This window comes from Protopterus annectens, chromosome 7.part0, assembly GCF_019279795.1.
Source record: "Protopterus annectens isolate FY-2018-M chromosome 7.part0, PAN1.0, whole genome shotgun sequence".
Taxonomy (NCBI): domain Eukaryota; kingdom Metazoa; phylum Chordata; order Ceratodontiformes; family Protopteridae; genus Protopterus; species Protopterus annectens.
This window is the reverse complement of record NC_056739.1, coordinates 126,134,314-126,158,762: the sequence shown is the minus strand read 5'-3', so window position 1 is coordinate 126,158,762 and position 24,449 is coordinate 126,134,314. Positions and strand designations below refer to the sequence as shown.

The following is a 24,449-nucleotide window of genomic DNA, read 5'->3' as shown; positions in this document are numbered from 1 at the left end:
CATAATTGAGGTCCCATGCAGGTAATGGTGATCTTCTAGGAGGCCTTAAATTTTTGGCTCCTAAGATACTGCTTTAGTAAAGGATGAGAAAAGATTGGTGGCTCTGTATTGTAATGAGCCGAAATGGCAGAGGCATGGATTTTGATTGATGAGAAGATAGGCCTTTGTCAAGGCATCTCAGTTAAGTATTGTAATACCTGAGGATTTTTTGGTTCTGCTGTATCAGTTCCTTGTGCTTGATTCCAAGCACAGAATCTCTTCCATTTGTCAGCATAAGATTTTCTAGTACTAGGCCTTCTGGCTTCCAAAATGACATCCATCACAGCTTTACTGAGAGGTGGTGTTTGTATGACTACATGATTAGCCATGCTGCCAGGTTCAGAGTCTGTAGTTGATTGCGCAGGATCCGATTGTTTTGCTGGGACAGCAGTTGTGGTCTCTGAGGAAAGGTCCAAGCTGGGTATTGAGCCAAGTTCCTTAGGACTGGGTACCAGTATTGGCGTGGCCAGTCCGGGGCAATTCATACCATCTTTGGCCTCTCTTGTCTGACTTTTAGGAGGACCTTGGGTAGAAGAGGCAGAGGAGGAAAGGAGTAAACTGAAAGGTTTTTCCAACTGAAGGATAGGGCGTCCACTTTCCATGATAGTCTGTGATAAGTCCTTGTGCAGAATCTTTTCAATTGATAATTTTGAGGAGAGGCAAATAGATCTATGTCTGGGCTCCCCCATTTCTCCGTGATCATGCTGAAGACTTGTGGATTTAGTTTCCACTAGCGAGGATCCATAAGGTTTCTGCTTAAATCGTCTGCCAGAGTGTTTTGTTTTCCTGGCAGGAATTGAGCTTGAAGATGTATTTGGTAGGTCAAAGCTGTGTCCCACAGTGCCATGGCTAATCTGCAAATGGGGTACGAGTGTGTGCCCCCTTGCTTGTTTATATACCACATGACTTGTGGTGTTGTCCGTCTTTATCAGTAGATGTACTGGATGAAATAAGTCCTTGAATAGCTGTTGGGGCATTTTGAACAGCTAGCATCTCTTTCTGGTTGATATGTAGCTGCATTTGTTTTGGTGTCCATAAGCCCGGCTGGCAAGGGGTAGAGTGAAGGGCAGTCCCATGTTTTGGTGACATGCCTTTGCCCACCATAGAAACTCTTACTGCAGGCAGGGAATGAGAGGAATCGTTTCCAGACTGTGCGAATGTTGACTCCATAAACTTTTTAGGTACCATTGAAGTTTCCTCATATGCAGTCTTGCATATGGAATTAGTAGGATGCAGGATGCCATGAAGCCCAGAGCCTGCAGAATTTGCCTTGCAGAAGACTGGGTTTTTGCTGCTATCAGTTTGAAGTAAGCAGTCAGTTGCCTTTGCTTGTCTGGCATGAGGTAAGCCATCTGGGCAGTTGTATCCAAGCTTGCACCCAGGAATGTTACCTTTTGAGAGGGTACCATGTCAAATGGCGCACTGTACTAGTTTCTGGTCTAATGGTGGAAGAGTACAGCTGGATTATAAATTTCCTTGATCTGGATGCCATACCTTTAGTGCTACGTTTTGCCACATAAAAGTATTTCTTCATCACTGTGGACACATGGGAGTCAAAGTTCAGGCTACTATCTGTGTACCTAGATCTTCCACATCTGAGTCTACTCTTAGGGGTGTGCTACTGATGTTGTAATTTGCAGAGGCACTGGACTTCCCAATAGGTATGCCAATGTATTTTTCGCATTTGGTTCCAGAACCATGACTTAAAAGACTAATCATAGTTGGATTTAGCTCCTCCTAAAGGATATCTACATCATTGGGGGGGGGGGGGTTCAATGCTTGCCCCCCCCCCCAAGCTTGCAGTTGTTGGCAAACTTAGTCATCCAGTAGCCTTCCACACTAGTCTTGACTTCAGGGAAGTATATTTTGAACAGCAGTGGCCCCAGAACTGAGGCCTGTGGCACACCACTAGTAAATAGCCTCTTGTTGGATCTGGATACACCCACTTTAATCACGTGTCCTGTCCATGAGCCAACTGCCTATTTATCCGGTGACAGAGATTTATGGCCAGTTTTCTGAGTTTACTTATAATACCTGAATGGGGAATTATGTCAAATGCCTTGGCGAGGTTGAGGTAGGCAGAATCTACTGTTTTACCTTCATCAATGGTCTTAGTGACTTTCTCAAAGAAATCCACCAGATTCAGTAGGCATGACCTGCCCTTGACAAAGTCAAATTGGGTCAGGTTATGTGTTTGGAGGCATCCTATATCATTAGCAGGTTCATGATTACTCTTTCCACAGCCTTGCATACAAGACTAGTCAAATTTATGGGTCTAATTTCCCTGATCAGTAGATGGTTCTCTTTTACATGTTCATAGACTCTTAGAAGGTTACTAGACTAACAGCCCTAGAACCCATAAAAGCCTAGCCATATTGCCCCACTTCACTGTGATTAGGCGAGTGAAGTTCACATGGGAAAGGGTCTACAGTAGTTAATTATAGCTTCCTCTGTCCAGGAGGGACATGTGCACCATCAGGAGTGAATCGGCCGTCACCCATCCATTGATCTAGGCTGCATTTGAAAAGGGTCAGGGAGGGACTATTTCACACGATTCGGAAGCTTGTTCCAGAGAAGTGGCAGTCTCTTGACAATCTCTCTCTCTCCCTCTCCAGCATGACCTGTTCATGTCAGAGGCTAGATTAAGATCCCAGGAGCCAGTGAACCTTGTGCAGTTTGATTTAAGAATATGCAGCATATCCATCAGGGCTGGGTCAGAGACTGCCCTGCAAGCCAGGCACAGGTCACCCCTTAGCAATCTATAGGAGACAGAATACAGCGTCAGAGCTTTCCATCTTTCCGCGCAAGACTTGTTTTGTGTACCCTCTAATTATAACACCCTTAAAACTAAATGTGATGCCTTTACTTATAAGATGTGCTACACAGAAGAATTTATTTACTATTGTGGATAAATAGTGGACAAAGTTCAGGTTGCTATCAACCTGAGCACCCAGATCAACCTGGGTCTACACTTAGGGGGGGTACTGTCTATAATGTAATTAGCAGTGATGATAACTTTCCCAAGGGAATAATAATGAATTTTTTTGCATTTAACTTTAATCCTTGGCTTTGGCACCAATCATTTGTTTGCATTAACCCAGTCTGCAGTACATTAAGATTGTTGGGAAGACTCCGTGATTGCGCCCACTTTGCAATCATCAGCGAACTTGGTCAGCCACAGTAAGTCCAAGTTTGCCTAGAGTTCTAAGAAATAAATTCCGAACAGTAAAGGGCCAGCACAAAATCCTGTAGTAAGCCACTGGTGACTGGTCTTTTGCTAGAGAGGAAACCACCCAGTTTGACTGTATGCGTCCTGCTGGCGAGCCAGGTGGCTCCCCATCTGGTAATGTAGGGGTTAATTCCCAACTGGGAAAATTTCTGTATGCGTCCTGTTGGCGAGCCAGGTGACTCCCCATCTGGTAATGTAGGGGTTAATTCCCAATTGGGAAAGTTTCTGTATAATAACAGAGTGGGAGATTGTGTCAAATGCCTTAGCTAGGTCAAGGCAGGTAGTATGCACTGTCCTTCCCTCATCCAGGGCCTTGGTGACTTTCTCAAAGAAGTCAACCATGTTTAACAGGCATGATCTACCTTTAACAAAACCGAACTGGGGTGATCCAGAGTTAAAGATTACCTACGTCCTTGTTAAGAAGATCCATGATGATTTTTTCCATGGCCTTGGAAGAAGAGACTAGTCAATCTTATGGACCTATAACTCACAGGGTCGGTTAATGGTCCCCCTTTGTGCAGAGGGACTACTGTTGCCGTCTTCCATTCTGCCGGAACATAGACAGTTCACAGGCTGTGGTTAAACAGGGATCCAAGTGGGTCTGCTTGGTCATGTTTTAAGTTGTTTAAAAGGCAACCTGGGATGTTATCTTGTCCCACTGACGCTACGTTTTTGGCCTTGGAGAGCACCAAGATGACCTGCTCTCTTGAGATAATAGGCCGAGGAATGATGGCAGGTATACTTTGAGGGTAGATTCACATATAAACATCCTCATGAATTTATTGAATTTTTGGATGTCTCTGTTAGGAAGACTCATTTAAATGAGATAGTGACAGAAATGTACAGGAAATCAACACGCAAAAATAGCATTTTGCATAAGGCGAGCATGCATCCTGCACATGTACATAAGAATGTCATAAAAGGAGCCAGTCGATTACATAACACCAATGAAGGTTTAAATGACACAGTTACAACTTTGATGAAGGAGTTTAAAGACAAAGGCTACAGTAATAGGCGAGCATGCATCCTGCACATGTACATAAGAATGTCATAAAAGGACATTTCATGAGAGCCAGTCGATTACATAACACTAATGAAGGTTTAAATGATACAGTTACAACTTTGATGAAGGAGTTTAGAGAATCTACAGTAACAGAAACATCAATAGTAGCATTAAAAATATGAACGAGAAACGAGCAAATAGATGCAAACCCTTCTTCTCAGAAACAGTTGAAGACGAAAATAATATACAAGATGGTAATATCATGAAAGTCAGATTCCCAGTAACTTATTCAAGTGATATTAGGAGATTCTGTGGTATTATTGAAAAGAATTGGAATATTTTGCACTCAGTGCCAGAGTTACATAATGTCTTAGAAGATAAACCTAAGTTTTCATTAATAAATAAATCTCTAAAAAGACAGCTCTGCTATAAATCAAGTTCCTTAAAGCAACCAGTATTATCACAAATAATAGGGACCTTTCCCTGTAGAAACTGCATGGCCTGTAATTATCTACACAATAAATCTGTTTATAAACATCCCACTCTGGCCTTCACCACTGAGGTCAACTTTTATGCTGATTGTAGAACACATCACTTAGTTTACTTTAGTTTTTGCACTACATGCTCTGTATTTTATATAGGCAAAACTGATAGATGCCTTAAAGAATGTGTGCTTGAATACCTGTAAGATATAACAAATAAGAAAGACACTAGTGCTTTGGCTAAACACGTACAGGCAGAAAATTAACACATTTTTAACTTCATGGTGATGGAAATAACTAGTAAAAACAATAGAGGAGGGGACATTAAGAATAAAGTGGAGGAGGCAGAACAGAAATGGATTCTGCAGCTTCAAGCAGATAAACCCCCTGGGTTAAATAGTGCGGTCTCTCTAAAACCATTTTTGAAATCCAGACCTTTAAAACATTGAATAGTCTTATTTCATTAATTTTAAATGTAATTAATGTAGTTTTTAAACTAGGATACTTATTACTTTATATTGTTACTACACTATAGTTGTATTGTTTTTTGTTTTTTGTTTTTTAATGTGCCATATGATGTCATAGAGCATTAGTTCTTCGATTGGATGCACTTGGCTTGTAAATTCATTGCTTTGATGCATGTTTTAATGAGTCTGAAAAAGCAATCAATTGTTGGATCGCGAAAGCGCTTACTTTTGTTGTCCTATTAAAGTTTTGTTCTTGTGGAATCTGGAAGTTTGTACAGCCGTGGTCAGACTGTTTTATTTTATTTTCTACTGATACTTCTGAGGGTGACTGGAGGAGACAAGGGGGTGAAGTCTGCACCAAATCTGTTACATAGAAGACTGGCTATTACCTCCGGTTGAGTATGGGTGGTGCCACCAACGACCACTTCAGAGCACAGCTGGGTATTCCCTTTAGGATTTTGGGCGTAGTTAAAAATGCTGTTTGATTATACTTAGAGAGGCTATTTTGCTTTGTAATTGCCTTTGGAGGACTTGTGGCTTGATTTTTCGGCAAGACCTAGTTTTAATCCTGTCAGGTACAGCCGATTATATACAACTGCTTAAGTTGTTATACAAGGCATTGGTGTATACCGCTGCATAGGATTCATCTGCATTCGAGGGAGCTTTGAAACTTCTTATACCACCACTTAGTAGGAGGTAGTCTTCTTTGAAACATTAAGTATTGTGGAGCTTCATTGGGCATCTGGAATTACAATTACATAGAACAAGACTGATTTATGGTCCAGGGAGGATATCACTGGGGGCTAGTGAGTACTAGGTCCAGGACACTAGAGTTTTGTGGGTGTGCTGATTAGCTTGTTCCAGAGCATTTGCATTGACAAAGTCCAAGAACCTCTCAGCCAGCATGTTGGTGGTTGTGTACATTTCCCAGTCGATGGTAGGATAATTAAAATCACCCATGAGTAAGATGCTGGGCTGTATGGCAAGTGGCTCCAATAAGTCCAGGCATGGATGACTATTACTGTCCTCTACTCTATTGGGACAAAGCTAGTCTGGAAGCTGTATTTAAATACAAATCATGATGGGCCTTTTAAGTCCTGATTTAAGCTGTTAAAGAGGCAACCTGGTATAATGTCAAGCCCCACTGAAGCAGTGTTTTTAGCTTTAGAGGGAGGAGTGGCAACTTGTTGTTTGGTGAGAATTGGCACTGGAGAGTATTTCTTGGGGGAGAAACAGGGGTAATGGGGAGGTGAAATCAGAGATGAATTTGTCGGCCAGATTTGTTATATCTTCTGGCCGACTATAGGTGACGCCATCTACAACCAATTCCACACATTGTTGAGCGTTACCCTTAAAATACCATATGGTTATCCTCGGCTTTGGAGGCTACATTCACCTCAGTCTTCTTTCATTAGTCTAATCTTTGATTAGTTTCCTGATTCACCTGTTTAGACTAATGAGATTTTTTACTCTGTTATGCACATTTCCTCTTGCTTCTCGATAAGATTTTCTTTCTTTTGTTGTACAACCTATTAATAATTGGGGCTTGTTTTTGCGGTTTGACCTGGGTTTATTCCAGTCTGGTATGGCTGTTTCTATGCAGTTGTTTATATGGTCTTCCACGGTTTTTGTGCACATCTCTGCCAAAGTTTTTGTGTTTTCTGGATTTGGGGGAGCTTGGAAACTAGCTCTAAAGTCCCTTAATAGGAGGTAATCTTCCTTACAGAAGTTCTTACAGTTTGGGGGGTTAGGTGGGGCACTAGTTTTACCTTTACTTCACAGGAGACTGCGGTGTGATCCGATCCATATTTTTGAGTACCAGATCTAGGAAATTTGATCCCCTAGTGGGAATGCAGACTAGCTGTTCCACAGCATTTGAATTTACAAAGTCAAGAAATCTATGAGCCTGCATGTTAATGGCCATGTATGCTTCTCAATTAATGTAGGGGTAGTTAAAATCACCCTGGAGTAGGATATTGAGCTGGACTGCGAGAGATTCTAGTAGCTTTGGGTATGAGATATTGGTTTCCTGGTTTATGGTGGGGACCTGTAGCTAGCAAGACTATGGTAATTGATTGCTCCCATGGTTAGTTCGACACGGAGTACTTCAAGCATGACTTAGCCTTCATGTAAATAGATAACCCACACCTTTTGCTCTCAGTTGGTGGTTGGGATGTATGGAAGGCATTAGAGCCATGCATTGCCACAGTGCTTTCCATGGCTTTAAGCCATGTTTCAGTAACTGCATAGACATCAACATTCTCCAACATGAGGTGGGCTTCCAGGGAGTGCAGTCTCTTGTTGAGGCCCCCAATACTGAGCAGTAATGCCTTTAGATTGTCCTGAGTAGCTTTTGCCCAACAGACAAACCTTCCAAACACAACAATGTCTAAAAAAAAAAAAAAGGCACTAAAAGTGTGGATAATGTTTTGGCCAACATCCGAAAGTCCAGAGATGACAGGCGAAGACCATCCCTAACAAAGCAGCATGGCTCGTCAACCATGTCCTCCCAGGCTGAAAAGTAGTGGACCCCTTTGGAATGACACCAGTAAAACTCGATCATTTTCTGCTGGTATTGTGGCATCATCCTTGGAGACCATATAATGTTGCTCAATAGTAGGCTCATAGCTGCCTGTGACACATTCTGAGAGCTCAATCAAGTCTTTCTTAATATAGTTCAAAGAGGTACATCTCGGGTTGTCCATGCCCACATGGACCATGACCGAGTCATATTGGTACCGAGAGGTTGAGTGATCTGACAAATCCTGGCCCCCGACAGGCTAACTGTAACTTCCCCATTATCCAGCCTGGTAAGAGGGACATCCATGTATGGAGTCTCCTAAGACCAGAATATTTATTTCATTTACACCTGCTGTAAAAGAGAACTGAGCTAAGTAGCCCTTTTTCAGTGGAGGCCCAGGGAGAAAAGCTCCTTACACATTATACAAAACAAATAAGCATAAGAACATAACAGAAAAAGCAGAAGAATAGAAGAAATCTTAAATGTATACAGTAGCAAATTAATGGAAATAAAAATAAAGCAACAAATCAGACACATAACTGGCAGTAGGCATACAGTACATATTAACACCACAATAAATAACAGTAGATTCCCTCTACCAAGTTATCTTTAGAAAGTAGTAGAAAGCATGAGGTAATCTGAAGATGTCATAGTAAGGAATTTATAAGATACAGATAGGACAGACGGTGGAGTTTATAACAGTAGTACTACATTTGCTTACGGAGGGTAAAAACATTGGCAAGTCCATTGATTTTGAAGGCTATTGGGTTGTGGAGTGTTCCGCCTTATGGGCTTGGTAGGTGAGGCACAATGAGATGCGACTTTTTGTGTTGTGACTGTGATGGGAAATGTGTTTGTGTATATGAGGAGTTTGCGAGGACTGCGCCAGAGAGGACTTTGAGGCTTGGGTAAGTTACATGCACCTCCTCATATGTTGATGTGTGTGTGTGTGTGTGTGTGTGTGTGTGTGTGTGTGTGTGTGTGGTCATTCCTGGGTGAAATGAGTGACGTGTGTGAGTCACTGACCATTTGTTTGCTGCTTTGTGTGTCTGTATGAGAGTGTCTAGCCTCCAGTGTCAATGTGTAACTACATCTCTCACATACTGTATTGGTCTGTTCGAAAATTAAGTGGTTGTCACTGTACATAAGGCAACTATTACATTGTCTCAGGATAGCCATATCCACCAAGTTGGATGCAGAGGCAGCAGTAAAGTACCGACCCATGGTTTCATGTCCTAATGGGTATTAAAAAGGATACGAGTGGAAGGGGTTTCAACTGGATGAAGGAAATGTATATACTTGGTGCAATCTGCAGCTAACCTAACCAGTAATGCTGCCCAGTGACAAATCGGATTCTCTCCGAGTAGCACTTGGATGCTATAACAAGTAATGCTGCCCAGTGACAAATCGGATTCTCTCCGAGTAGCACTTGGGTGCTATAACAAGGTAACTAGCACAGTAAGCTTTCCCAGTATAATGAAAATAATAAAAATGATGAAAAATGACCATCTCCAAACCTACCTGTTGAGACTTCTTCATTCAAATGGAACATATAATAAAGTACACAACCGTTAAAGCTTTAACAAACTTTCATCTAATCCCTCCATTTTTGCATCTGGAACATACTAAAAAAACACTACACCTAGATATGCGGCAACCCACTTTAACAATACCTTTGTAAACTTCCTAAATGAAATGGCACAAATCAGAACTAAAAGGGTGAAAACAACAAAAGAAACCATGCAGGCACTAAACGACAAATCTTGGAAACAATGGTATACTAATAATATCCACAAAAGGTTTAGACAGCTTAGAACCCTAACCAAAAAACATAAAAATAAAGATAAACAGATGTATACACTAAAATCCAGATAAAACAGATGATCCCAAAATATTCTGCCCTTCCATAATAAATCTTCTCCACCCCAACCACAGTCTTCTACTCCAACCCCAAAAACCACAGACAACAAAAACAATATAGAAAAGCAACAACTCTTACTTCACCAACTCTGTTGTATTTCTAATTAAAGATAATGAACACCCCCACCCTCAACACCCCAGATCCTCTATGTAACAATACTGGCACTTCTTCGAGTTGTCCAAACTTCCACAATAAGAAAACTATATAGCAAACAAACCAGCTACATTAGTAGCAGATAAATTTTCCACTGAATACCTTAAACTAGCAACAGACTCCCTTTACCACCTTATCTCTATACTTCTAAACTGTAGTGCTACAACTGCCCTCCTGAGGTTCACCAATTAATATAGATATGAAGGCAAGATAATCTATTCCCTCTTCTGTCAAAGGCTTCTGGCACAGTCTCCCATCAAAAACTCCTCTCTGAACTATCCTCCCTTGGACTTTGTAACTCATCTTTATCATAGTCTTTCAGCTAGTTAACTGGTTGGAAACAAACAGTTAAAATGGCAGCAGGACTTTCCCGCCAGTCACTGTGGGAGTCCCACAGGGATAAATTCTGGGATCACTCCTATTTAATATCTTTATAAACAAACTACACAAAACAACCAACCCTGCCTCAATTGTGCAATATGCAGATGATTCCACATTCATCTACTTTACATAAACCCTTCCAAAACTCCAAGAAAAAAGCAGCACACAATTCTTTTGCTGATATGTGATCATGGCTAACTCCAATCTTCTACTTAAATTTTAATAAAACTATTTTTTTTCTACACACATACATACATGTTTGTCTTTTCAGCTTTTCCCGGTTAGAGGTTGCCACAGCGGAACTCCGGTCGGCTAATGATTGGCAGTAGATTTTTATGGTGCCGAGTTGCCAGCCCGACACCCAACCTTAGGTGAAGGCACGCCCATTTATGCATGTCTTTCGGAGGCCACTCGACCGCAGGGAGGACATGCAGACTCCACACAGAAGGCGCTCCAACCGAGAATCGAACATGAAAACCTCTTGCTGTGAGGCAACAATGCTACCGCTGTACCACCGCGACTTACATACATACATAAATAAATATGCAGAACTAACATCCTCCTTTCACATCTACTCATCCAACAAAATCAAAATCGAAACATTATCAAACAAAACTGCTAGGGGGACTGACAAAAAACCTAAGCTCGACCAACATCTCGGGTTATCAAACACACACATCCTATTTAAGATGAAGCCATCTCTTACACACAACAATAATCAATAGCGAGAACTTATCAGCTTTCGACTCTACTGTATGCTTCAGCAATTTTTACTAATTTGAATAAAAAAGAAAAATTAAAAGTTAGAAGCACGTTACAACAAAACAGCCACAAGTTCCTAAAAATACCACAACTCAGACCACATAAATGCACTGACAGGATTACTCTGGCTAGAATTACACCATCATCTAACTTATTCCCAAATAATCACAGGCCACAAACTTAACTACATGCCACAAAAACAGCCCAGCGCTCCAAAACATGCATCAATTCTACTACAGTAGCAGAGACCCAAGACCATTTAATAAATCCCTCATTAGTTACCATATTACATATCCAAAATTTGGAAAACAATCCCTCACTAATTCAAAGCAATGCATAAACAACCACCAAAGCACAACTCAAAAATTACCATAATAATATCCAACAGTGCTACTGTTTTACACCCCCTACTAACCCCATCTATTTCCAGCTTACTAACTTACAAGTAATTTTCAAAACCTAAGTCTGATCTAAAAGTTTCAGAACTCTCTCTCAGTCTCTCTCAAGCCTTTTATACCCTACTCCTCTCTTCCCCTCACTGTACAGTGCTCATCTCCCTCACAGTTAATACCTACTTAACATTCCTCACACAAGACCCTGCACATACACTTTAACATTACTCTGCCACTTCAATGCATAGGCTAACTACTTTAACTACATTACACACACACTATTAACTATGTATATTTCTTTCTTTTGATATCCTTCACTTTCCTCCATACTCAAGTCTCTCCTTGACATTTCCTCACTACAACTTCATGACATCCTCAAGTTTTAATGCTAAAAATTCACATCTGCCTGTAATCTCCTTTGTTAACAACTGTTCCTCTTACCAAACCCATAAACGTATACAGTTTATATTTACACACACACACACATCCACCCATGTGGACTATTTGAAATGTAACAGCCAAGTACGTACATGTGTGCATTTTTGCAATACTTTGAATTACTGTCAATTTTACTTGAACAGTATGCATCCATGCGAACGGTGCGTGCATTGGTTATTCTTTGAATTACTTGTTAGTGTAATATGTCATGCAAACTTTATATGCAGCTCTTCTCCCCTGACCTTTCTGTCAGACTTTACCCAAGTCAGAAAAAAACAAACAAATAAAAAATATGACAGCGCCATTACCAGGGAGTTTCTGGCTTTCAGCAAAGTCTGTATCTCAACTACAAATCATCATTGCAGTCAAAACTCTAGTTTTGCCAGCAAAAGATATACCGGGATGATTCCCTTCTTTTTACTGCATTAACCATCTGGCTATCAGCATAAGTTACAAACACTCAATTAGGTCTGATGTACATGTATATGAAGGAATTATGTTATGCAGGAAGTGGAGAAGAACCTGGGAGCAGAAATGAGAACAGGATGGTGTTTTGCACTAAATTACAGTGGCTATATTTACAACTCAATCTAGATGATATTAAATTTTATTTTTTTAGCTAAACGTCTACACAAATATATTTTTGTATTAACTAGGTTGTCCACCAGATTTCCAATGCTGTCTTTCAGTTGTTGAAACAGGAAAGTGTGTGAACAGAACAGCTAAACCTAGGATACCACCAGCATATTTGGTAGCATTAAAGGTTTTCCTTCAAGAGAGAGTAAAGTCTGGTGCAACAATTACTGGATATGATTTAGCCAAGCATGGTGACCTTGGCTCCAGCTCTTCTTCTGCAAAATAAGTAGCAACAAACAGGGCTGCTGAAGCACAGAAAAGCTTAGCTTAACCTATTGGTCCTACCAATTCAGGAAGTAATTGTATGAGTTCACAACAGCAGCAGCTGTACAGTCAAAGACTACAGATAACGGTGATGTATCATATTGAGACATATCTGTTTGGGCTTCAGATTTGATTATTTAATTTATTTAAGTATTTATTTAGTTAATCTATATTTTGTTAACTGGGCCATATGACCCATTTGCAGTGGAGACCCGAGGAGTAAAGCTCCACAAAACAAATCACAATACAGTTACAAAAATTCAAAACACAAAAATACAATAGAGAATATAAACAAGAATTAACAATATATAATATAGACTGTGTTATGTACCAATACATATGAAGAGTTTTAAAACAAGAGAATAGAATAACTGAGATGTTTACTTACTATATTTAAAAAAATGTACTTAGTGTTGTGCCAGTTAAAGGAGAAAAAGAAAAAAAGGAAGGAAATTATTAGAGAGGTTGAAAAAGAGACACTATTGAGAGAAATAGTTTTCTGAAAAATAAAGCAGTTGAAGTTAATAATAGTGGAGAAGTAAAACAATTTAGGATTATAAAACTAAATGGCTATCTTGGCTGTTAAACTTGGAGCAGGAATAGTTCTAAGACAGCATAATAAAACAGAAGGGCTGCCACAACAGAAAAAGGAGAAGCTTACGTCTCATCTGGTGGTGCTGCAAGGATGAAACACTCAAAAAGACAACAAAGGTAACAGGGTAGCCAATAGCACCCCGGTTCCCACAGTATACAGGTAAGTGTTTTGTTGTACTTTCTTACATGCAATGCTTGGCCAGACAGACTAAAGAGGGAAATGGTAGGGAAAAGTTACTCCAAGCCTTACATACGGTTAAGGGACATTTTGTACAAAAAGTATCAAACAGTTTAGCCTTCTCATTCAGTCATGTAAGCAACATATTTTATCTCAACAGTTCAATTTTAGTCCAGACTACAATTTCATTAAATAAATTTTCCTTTTCACACAAACCACAGCAGAAACAGGTTTACAGACCCCACCGGAACAATATTACGCATAGCTCTGTTACTCACACATTACCACAGTCTGTCCCATAGGAAGGGGAAAAAAAAAAAAAAAAAAAAAAAAAAACAGTATTAAACAGAACGTTTTCATCCCAGTGGAACAGCTATAGGGACCAAGCAGTGACAGATCAGCAAACAGTATCAGGTTGTACTTCGGGCAATTGTTTTAAGATTAGGACTCACCATATGCACAGGTGGCACAAGTTGTAGGCAGGAATGAAATGACTGACACCAGGGTTCAACTCGAAGCAATGGCGTTGCTGTTGCTGACAATGACTTAACCATTTCTGCTTCTGATATTCTCCAATACCAGCAGTAAAGAAATGCTAACATATTAAATATGCAGTGGTCTTAAAATGCAACCAGTAGGACAGTAACAAAATAACTGGAGTTATGTTACTGTAACACTACTAGTTGCAGTTAAGGTGTTTACCACATTAGTGCCAGTAATGCAAACGTAAGGACTTTGGTGTGCCATTTATGAGCGAGTCTGCCACCCCATTTAATCCATCCACCCATCTTCAACCCACTTTCCCATTTTTGCACATGGTGTGCCATTTATGAGCGAGTCTGCCACCCCATTTAATCCATCCACCCATCCTCAACCCACTTTCCCATTTTTGCACATGGGGTCAGGGTACGACTTCAACAGTGACAATCAGCTAGAGTCAAGGTTTAGAACGTCAAGTGGCTAGCCCTGCCGCAGTAGTTCATCTCCACCACACACACTTTAATCCCACATATTATAAAAAGGATGAGAATAAATTCTTAAATTAATAAATGGAAGGAGGTTATAAGAACACCAACTGTTCCACTTACTTATTATGTTTGAGCACCGCAACCTTTCTTTTCTATTACTGACACTAACCTACTAATCAGTTGCACTGGTGTGTCATACAGGAGGGAGTATGCTGTTCTCCTTTAACTCTTCCCAGAAGTATTCTTTCCCCTCCACACATTAATAAATGCTAGGTGGGGTTAAGGGAATGGCAGCTCCCACTGTTCATGATGCATGTGCATCACAGTCTGCAAATACACAAACGATGCTCAAAAATATTACAGTAGCGTACTGTAGCTTTACAACCAATATTCATAATTCTACAGCATGTCTATAAAAAGGCATAGAGTAGTAACTCTGTAGTTCTCATACTATTCACAACACTGTGGTGATGCTGCGGTAGTACTGTCACATCCCAGTAAGATGTTGTCCTGTTCGATTCTCAGCTAAAAAGTGTCTTCTGTGTGGAGACATGCGTGAATGGGCGTACCTTCGTTGAAGGTTGTGTGTCAGAGCTGGCAACTCGGCACGTAAAAATCTACTGCCAATCATTAGCGGACCGGAGTTCCATTGTGGCGACCCCTAACAGGGAAAAAGCCGAAAGACACAACAACAACAAAGAAGGGAAGCAGTCCCCCTAACAGAGGATAAGCTCACACAAGTGATCCAGGCCCTTTAAACTGAAGACACATCTGTAGTGCAATGTCATCACTTGCAGGTGAGTTGCAATCCTATTTGCTGGACTAGGTTTTTCTGCAATCCAATTTGCCTTCTCAGGGTCTTACTGACCATAACCGTTTCCCTATGTGAATGCTACCCAGACTATGTTATTCTGCAACCTCGGGTACTCCACTCAAAACTTTTCTAACGCAGACAGAAGTACAAAAGGCAACCATCTCTCTCTTGCTACTCAAACATTTAATGTTTTCTTTGACTGTTTTGTCTTCTAGACCACAAATCTTTCATTGAAGTCCCTGTTCCAACATTTTTTTTATTAACTACCTTTTGTAAAAATAGTCTTCAGCTTACTCATTTGTTTTATACCAGCACTGGTTGAGGCTAGATGTCATGGCTGACACTCTCTCACACACCAGATTCTTTCCTGAAGAATGCAAACAAGGTACTCTTGCAAGCACCCATAGTCTTGAATACTAACTATGATTATGCATTTCAAGGTGCATACATGCATACCCCCTATATTAACTAAAACCAGCGTACTGAATTCAGCAATACTGAACAAATATATATGTATATATTAAAAAATCAGCTCTGTGCAAAACATTTCCAAAGATGCAAGAAAGGCAGTATGACTGCTCCAACAAACATCTGTACAAATATTTTCGGCAAGCCCCTTTGACTCTCTTAAATCACATTATACGCAAGCTATATCATTAGCTTAATGCAGTGGCTCACAACTAAGAAGCTAATTAAACTATAGTTCCAAACACATTCTTAAGAGTCCTAAAGGTTCATTCCTTGAATCTCACCACTGTTTTTTCATCACAAACTCTCTTGTCTGCATGCAAACGCTCAAATGACCTAGTCGCTCAATATTACCCACCTCAATAAAAAAAAATTCTAGAAAAGGACCTGAAATCTATCAAATTACCTTGCCACTAAACAGCTTACAACAAATTGTAAAAACATATATTCTGTCCGACACCATTACAAGTACATTGTCCCTAAAAAACAGGCACATGCAACACACTGACTGTAAAAGTGAACACAACTACCCGGAGCTGTTCTTTGCAATCTACATTATTGTTCCACCACACAGCAATAGATTTAAAATGGGGGAAACACACACACAACCACCAAGTTCCATACCTCTCAACTGTACAGATTTTCCCAGAATGCCCAGATTTTTGCCTTGTGTTTGGTCTGCTTCTCATTAAACTGTAGTTTCCATCATTGAGACTTTAGGTCAGAAAATAATTACAAGACATTTAAGTTTCAGACTTCATACCCTGCAGAAAGTTCATGCTAACGCAAAGCCTGTAATTCTAAAAAAAAAAGTGTCCCTATTTGTGGGCCTTTGTCCTCCCATTCATATCATTGTCCAGACTTTTTGTTCCAATAGGTTGAGAGGAACACCACCAACACATCTTGCTACAGTAGACCTGTCTTACACTAGATGCCACTGTTAAGGGAGTCAGGATTCCCCAAAGCTTACAATGCCAAGATACCAACAGACTGCACTTCATTACCAGTCTGTATCTGGTGGTTATGAATCGGACCAAATCAGAAATAACTGCATTAATGTGTTTAATATAACAAAACTACCTACAAAATCAGTAAAAGGTATGATCACCTGCTCTGCAGAAAAGTAATCAAATTCCAAGTTACTCCATAAGGTAGCTTAATTAAACCAAAAATTTAAAACCACAAAGGGAGTAATGCATTCGTGTCTATGGCTACAGATATTTAGTCTAGCCTTCACTACAAAGGGGGGCAAGTCATTCTTGTCTGTAGCCATGGGAATCTGGTCTATTCTACCTCATGAAGAGGAGAACTAAGCATATCACACACAAGGATACAGGTGTCTGGTTCTGCCACTTCCTACAGTCATAAGTGCTTGAGATCAGCCCTATTTCAAAACAGCCATGAATATCCACTGACAGGTTGATCCAATAGCACAGCAATCAGCTGTGTCACTGGTAACAACAGACTGCTTAGCAACAGGTGTACTAAAGATGGGTTGAAGGTAGGAACATGCAGCTGACTGAGTCTCTCCTTTTGGAATAGTTGGCACAACAGGGCACCCCCTAGTAAGAAATGCCAAGCAATTCATTCCACATATCTGGGTATACTGCTCAGTCTGGCCAGGGAAGGAATGCAACAGATGCCACATCACCATATTCAGGCAAGCATGAGGTGCAACTCAATCAGCCCACTTCATCTTCCAATGTTGAAAGGAAAATCCACATTGGGAAAGGGAGCCAAGGTAAAAAACTGCAACACAGGGACCCAATGAGTACTTTTACAACTTCTAACTGTGGTTCAAGTCATACCTTCTACAAAACACACACATTCATTCACAGCGACTTTATTCTAGCATACTGAAACAACTGTTCTAAATCTTTGAAATTTGTGTTAACTTCAAACAGCTATCCAACCTACTGGCAGCACAGCCATACACTAAAACTCATACTACAGCCACCAGGCCCATTACTGCACCTGTACACAAGAAAACTGGAAAACTGCATAAAACTCCAAACTCATTCAGCATGCACTTTGATTTTTATCCATGTGCTCAACCATTTAATGCAAGTGTGTGAAAACATATGTTTTTACTGCCAAATAATGTGCTTATTTACATAGGCTCACTGGGAATGTCCATCTGGGAGGGCATAGGTTTTTGGGAAACACAGGAAGCAGAAAATATTTAAGTAATAAAATGAATATTGAGCAGTGATACAAAATATTTTAGTAGTAAAATGAATATTGAGCAGTGGTACATACAAAGTGTCATACAATTCTCAGAAAAAGACGATAGTGTTAAACCACTGTCTAAACATATTAACCAATCCTGGTCCTGCACATGTTCATCACCAGGTTAAGACTTGCTGCTCACTGTATGACACTCTCCAAATACTCTCCTTAAACAGAATGCTCTCAAATTCTCACTGAAACTATACATTTTTATACATAACTGCTCTCTGTACAATCCATTAAGTTGTATTTGGGCATTCTCTTTAGTAACGTCTAACTCTATAAAATCTTGGACTTTGTGTAACTACTGCACAAATACAAATGTAACTACTCTGTGTTAGAACCAAGTATAATGCAATGTAAACAAATGCAGCTCCACTGAAAATGGGTACTGCCCAGACTTTTCCGTTAAAGAAAAATAAATTGCACTACAATTCAAGGAAGAAAAAATCTTGCAAGGAGATTATATTCTAGTAAAATTATATATAAAATTTGTGTTGTACATAATATTTTGATTGGAAATTAAAAAAATATCAAAAGTGGCAGTTAAATCAGTTATTATTATCACAGAGATTATGGAAAAGCAAACGCATGTCTCTTTCATTTCTTCACATTATGAGTTGCCACCATAAGATGATCTTTGCTGCTTTCCATAAACACAGCATATAAACTAGTTGTATAAACTTCCCAACATTTTCTTTTACACATGACATTAATAGGCGTTACAACAGCCTCCATCCTCGCTACTCTGCTCTCCAGTCACACTACACCTCCTTTTATACCCTAGGTCCTCTGGTCCTCTTAACTCGCATTACTATTTCATTTCAACCAACTTTCTTGTCTTTCCCACCCTGCAGTAAACCTCAAGACTGAATTCAAGCGAAATAAAAAAAAAAGGGGGGGGGTAAAAAGTAAGCATTTCATCTTTGAAATTTGACAGTCACATCAGGGCACGAATAGTTTTCTAGAGACAAGACTGAAATATGATCCAGCTTTCCTCAAAGTAAATAGCACATTAGCCTCATTATGAGCAAAACAATAGTGATGCATGCAAGTCTATAACTTGTGTAAACTTCAACATATGTGATTTCTATATTAAAAAAAATTCCGTAACTATGCAAAACTATGAGAAATAAATTATTTCTCTGAAATATTATTGGAGCGCTTCTCCCCAAATCTCCACTGAAAAGGGGCAATTTTATTGCCCAGTGGGCTATACTGATAAACAAACCTACATAGTGTAATGATGTTAGTGTTACAAAGCAAGGCAAATCCATTTTTACAACGAAAGTGCTTTGTTACTGTTAGTAAGTTTGCAATGCATTTGTTTTTTGAAAATATATACATTTCCCTTAAAATTTTATAATCATAAATGCAAAGAAAAAGGCAGAACATAGTTATAACATTCACATATTTGTTGAAAAACAGATGTTACAATCTGGAGTTTTATTTTTGTTTTTTGAGGAATCTCTATGAATGTTAAACACAAAGATCCTAAATTTGGATATATGTTACTATTACAGTAAAATATTATATGATTTACTAACAGTATAAAATTTGAACTTTATACAAAGTTGACTCTCTCTCTAAAACCTACCTGCATGTTAACAAAGAAAATTAGGTTAGTCTTAGAAGAATAACGTTGTCAGTAAGAAATGTCTGGTATACCCTACAAGCAATTTACAAACAGTAGATACTAACATTTGATTAAACTCCTCGGACTTTTCACATCAAGTAGTGATATCCAATAGGGGCAAACGATTTTCTTCCAACATTTTATTAAAGCTAACTTATCCTTTGTGTTTAAAGATCTTCAAATTTATTTCTATAAATATTCTAGAGAGGTTTCTTGGAATTTCTCCCTGGAAGTCATTTTCAAAGTATAGAATCTTACTAATATACAGCGATTAAAATTCTTAAGTCTGACATATTTAGCTTTTCAGGAGAAACGTAAAGCTTAATAAACTGCTAACTCTAACAACTGTCACTGTAGCACCCACCCCAAGTTAGACAATTTGATTCATACCTACCGTATCCCAAAGGAATTTAGTATGAGGAAATAAACAAAAATGTTTACACATCTGTTTGACCTATACAGCGTAATTTGCAAGTTGTTATGCTAGTTATATTTTTTATGATGGATTGATTTACATAGGATGAACCTGAACACCATACAAATAAGTCAATTTAACTGGTGTAGAATTTATTTACATGCATTACTGATGTTTTGCCACAGGTCCTGGTTTATCCACAATACAGTGTACTTAAGTTGCCAAATATAACTAAGTGCTCCCCAATACACAAATCAGATACAGAATTATTTGACTGTTTCCATACCTTTTCATATAATATAGAAAGGGTAGTACAGAACTCTGAAAAATATCTTCCACCTTTATGTATACGACTGATTCCTGAAAGAATCAGCTGTATACTTAAAAAAAAAAAACTGAGAGTAATGCTACTCAATGCCAGAAGTCTAAACCTCAAAATGCACGCACTCAAGGCACTCCTCAGTATGAAAAAAAAAAAAAAAAACAAAAAAAAAACCGATATATGTGCAGTAACAGAAACCTGGTTTAAGGCTCCAGAGGGCACCCCAGCACTACCAGGCAACAACTCATACCATACTTTTCTGCCACAGAACCCAAACTGAAATACAAAAGGCGGGGGTGTATCCATATTCATCAAGGATACCCACACCTCCAGGTTAGTGGCACAGCATGATGCTTCAGAGATCATCCATGTGCAAATAACGGGCAAAACTGCAATTCATATTGTAGCTTGCTGCAGATCACCCACCATGTCCCAGGACCCCCATTCCGCATTTCTGGAAACAGTGGGAAACAAAGTTCTTACCAAACACCCTAATATTGTGTGATTTCAATTACCCAAACATTAACTGGGAGAACTACTCAAGTACTAACTCCCATGCCAAACATTTCCTAGAATTTATAAACTCAAACGCCCTGGTTCAACTGGTCAACACTCCCACCAGAGGTGACAACATATTTGACCTGGTCATCACCAACATGGGTGACCGGTGTTCCACACCACAGGCCAACCCTTCGCTGGTTAGATCTGACCATAAACAAATCACTTTGGATATCCATATTCCACCCTGACCCCCCCCCCCCGACAAGAAAACCACTGTGAAAACCTTTTCAAAAGCAAATTTCAAGTTACTTAAGACCGAGGTGAAAAGTTTCAAAGCCCCCATGCTGAAGGATACCGCTGTCCAAGCTGCAAAATCCTTTACTAATGCATTCTATGGGCACCTACAAGAATGCATGGATCGTGCCATCCCACGCAAAACCATGACTCACTCCTCCAAGAAAAGGAAATCGGTCTCAACACCTACCATAAACAAGCTATACAACAGAAGGAGGAAACTAGTACAGAAAAGAGTACAATCCCAAGAAGGGAAGACATCCCTGATCAGTATCAGCAAGAAACTACGATCCCTCATAAAATCATCCAAGGTGAGCTTTGAAAGAAAAATTCATAAAGAATCCAAAGATAACCACAAGGCATTCTTTAGCTATGTCAAGAATCTAAGTGGCAATGCTCAGATCTGCTCGGAGTTGGTGCAGAATGGCACAAAATACACTGAACCGACTAATATCACCAACATCCTGGAAGACCGGTTCAGCGCAAACTTCACCCCAAAAGGTCCCATAACCGTACCAAAAGAATGTAGAGTCCCTGAAATCACAGACACTCAGGTTAAAATAGCCCTCTCCGAAGCCAAAAACACAGCATCAATGGGACCGGACAGTGTCCCAGGCTGCGTCCTACATGAGCTCAAAGACGAACTAACCCCTCACCTAAACACACTGTTCAAACTCAGCATCTCCACAGGTTAAGTACCCATAGAGTGGCACACAGCAACGGTTATTCCATTCCGCAAAGGTGGAGCCACAACAGACCCTGGAAACTATCGCTCTATAAGCCTGACTAGCTTGGTCTGCAAGGCTATGGAGCGCATCATCATGGAACTCATTAACAGAGACATATGGAACCTCCATACACTGGACCCTACCCAGTTCGGCTTTGTTAAGGGCAGATAATGCCTCCTAAACCTGGTGTAATTCTTTGAGACAGTTACCAAGGCTACAGACGAGGGACAGGTGGTACACACAGCCTACCTAGACCTCGCAAAGGCCTTCGACACCATTCCCCATTCTGGTATTATAGACAAGCTCACCAGCCTGAGCATAAATCCCTACATCACAAGATGGGCTGCCAACTGGCTCACAGACAGAACCCACATGGCGAGAATTGCGAGAGCTAGGTCCGACTCTAAACCGGTTACAAGTGGCATTCCCCAGGGCTCAGTCCTAGGACTCTTCCTGTTCGGCATATACTTCTCAGAGGTACAGGCAAGCACAGGACGACTATGGCTCACCAAGTTCACAGACAACTGCAAACTAGGGGCTAAAATTGACTCTCCGGCTGACACAAACATCCTCCAAAAGACTCTCACTGAGACTGATACCTGGTGTTAAAATCATGGCCTCAAGCTAAATGCCAAAAAGTGCATAGTCATCCCCTTTGGAAAAAACAAAGTACCCACAAACAGTGGTAGGCCCCTAAATACGGAAGACGTAATAAGGGATCTGGGGAACCAAATAGATAGTAATCTCACCTTTGATAATCACATTGCCAAAATGGTTAGAAAATCCTTCTACATGGCCCACCTAATCAGAAAAGGGTTCGCATCCACATCAAAAGAGGTCATTGTGCCCCTCTACTCATCGCTCATCAGATCCCTCAGAGTACAATGCTCCATTTGGGATGTACCTTACAAGACACCTGCAACAGCTGGAAAGACCACAGAAGTACCTCACCAAGAGGATCACTGGCCTCAAACACATGCCCTATGCAGCTCGACTGAAGAAACTCCCAGCTGTACTCGATTGCATGCCGCATACTCAGAGAGGATCTCTACCTGACATACAAGGCCATGTCCAACCCAGAATTGATGGACATGCTCCACCTAAAGAAAACCTTATCCCCTTGAGCCACACATTCTAGGGATCTAAACCTCACCACAATAAATAGGACGTGCTGGAGGGATAGATTCCTGTCCCAGAGACCCCCCATGCTTTGGAACAAGACCCCAGTGTACATTAGGGTTACCACCTGTCCCACTTTGTGAGGGACAGTCCCTCTTTGGGCAGTTGTGTCCTGACAAAAAATTTTAAAAATGACAAATGTCCTGAGATTTTAGGACAAAATTATTTCCTATATTTTATGTAATAGTTGCATAAAACATTATTCTGTATCTAAAATACCTAAAATAAGCAACTAAAATGCTACAAGAATACATTTTTATTTAGGCAACAAAGTTAAGTTCTATCCTTTGTACTGACCATGGGTATGTGTCGGCCTGTAAAATCTGATATTTGTACTGAAAATGTCCCACTTTGGCCATTTGAAAAGGTGGCAACCCTAATGTACATTAGGCAGAGCTCCTCACTAACACTCTTCAAGAGAAACCTTGACGAGTGGATGGGAAACAGAAAGTTTACCTAGGGGATCACTTCAGTGGCTCTGCTGGACAGAGGCACAGGGAACCAATTTAAGGGGGTGGCGAAAACTAACAAATTCTGGTTAGGCTTATAAATGCTTTTGGGCAAATAGCCTAGTACCTACCCATGAACCTGAGTACATCTGAAACATCACAGAAGTGCCCCAAATAAGTAAATAAATATAAATCAGCTTAATGCTATTGATTGTATTTTCCTTCAGTCTCTTGTGTCACCAGCTCCTGAACATGTTAAGATTCACAATAAAAATCACACAAAGACTTAAGACAAACAGAACCTTTAGGGCAGTGAAAACTACATAATTGTTAAACACTGTGTCTACAGTAAAAGTAAATACTACTTTACACAACACACCTCCTGTGGACATAAAAAAAACATAACGTAAACACGGTTATGCCAAATGTTAATGTGTCCTCTCCATTCCCTTGTTGCAGACCTCTCCCGACTCACCTTAACAAGCTGGAGAGTGAGTGAGAGGCCGAACTGAAACTGCTGCTCCCCAAACCAACTCCTCCTCCTCCGTGCCCACCGGCCGTACCTCCAAATCCTGAAGATAATCGTTTGGATGACAACAGCTTTTCTACGGCAGGGAGATTGCCGGTCCTGGCCGCCTCTAAAAGCTCCTGCTCTTTTCCCATTATGATTCACTAACGGGGAAGGGGGGGCTGCCGCTCCGACCCACCGTCGGTCCCCCGGGAAGGGGGCACGGAGGCCCGGACGGCACCCTGCACTGGTTTCCACAGGATCGAAAACAGATAAAGACAGTTAAACCATGTCGTTCCAGATCTCCTCAGAAATTATAACACATCACTTGAAGCAGAGAAGGCAGGAAAAACTTTCAAGCAGTGCACACCTCTAATCGCTTCCGCGAGTCACAGTAGAAAACATCCAACTTACTAACCCAGAGCACCTGAATACCAATGGGCGTCACTTCCGGAAACACCGCTTACTCAACCAGCAC

General features: G+C 40.4%; 1 protein-coding gene across 1 annotated transcript in view; it reads right to left on the bottom strand.

Moving 5' to 3' along the window:
• Positions 1-24,417, bottom strand: part of ANKS1A (ankyrin repeat and sterile alpha motif domain containing 1A) — a 3,005,277-nt gene extending 2,980,860 nt beyond the window's left edge. The window contains exon 1 of the mRNA XM_044076145.1: positions 23,939-24,417. Coding sequence (XP_043932080.1) covers positions 23,939-24,126 — 188 coding nt within the window. The 5' untranslated portion in view covers positions 24,127-24,417. The remainder of the gene's footprint in view (positions 1-23,938) is intronic.
• Positions 24,418-24,449: the final 32 nt, after the last annotated feature.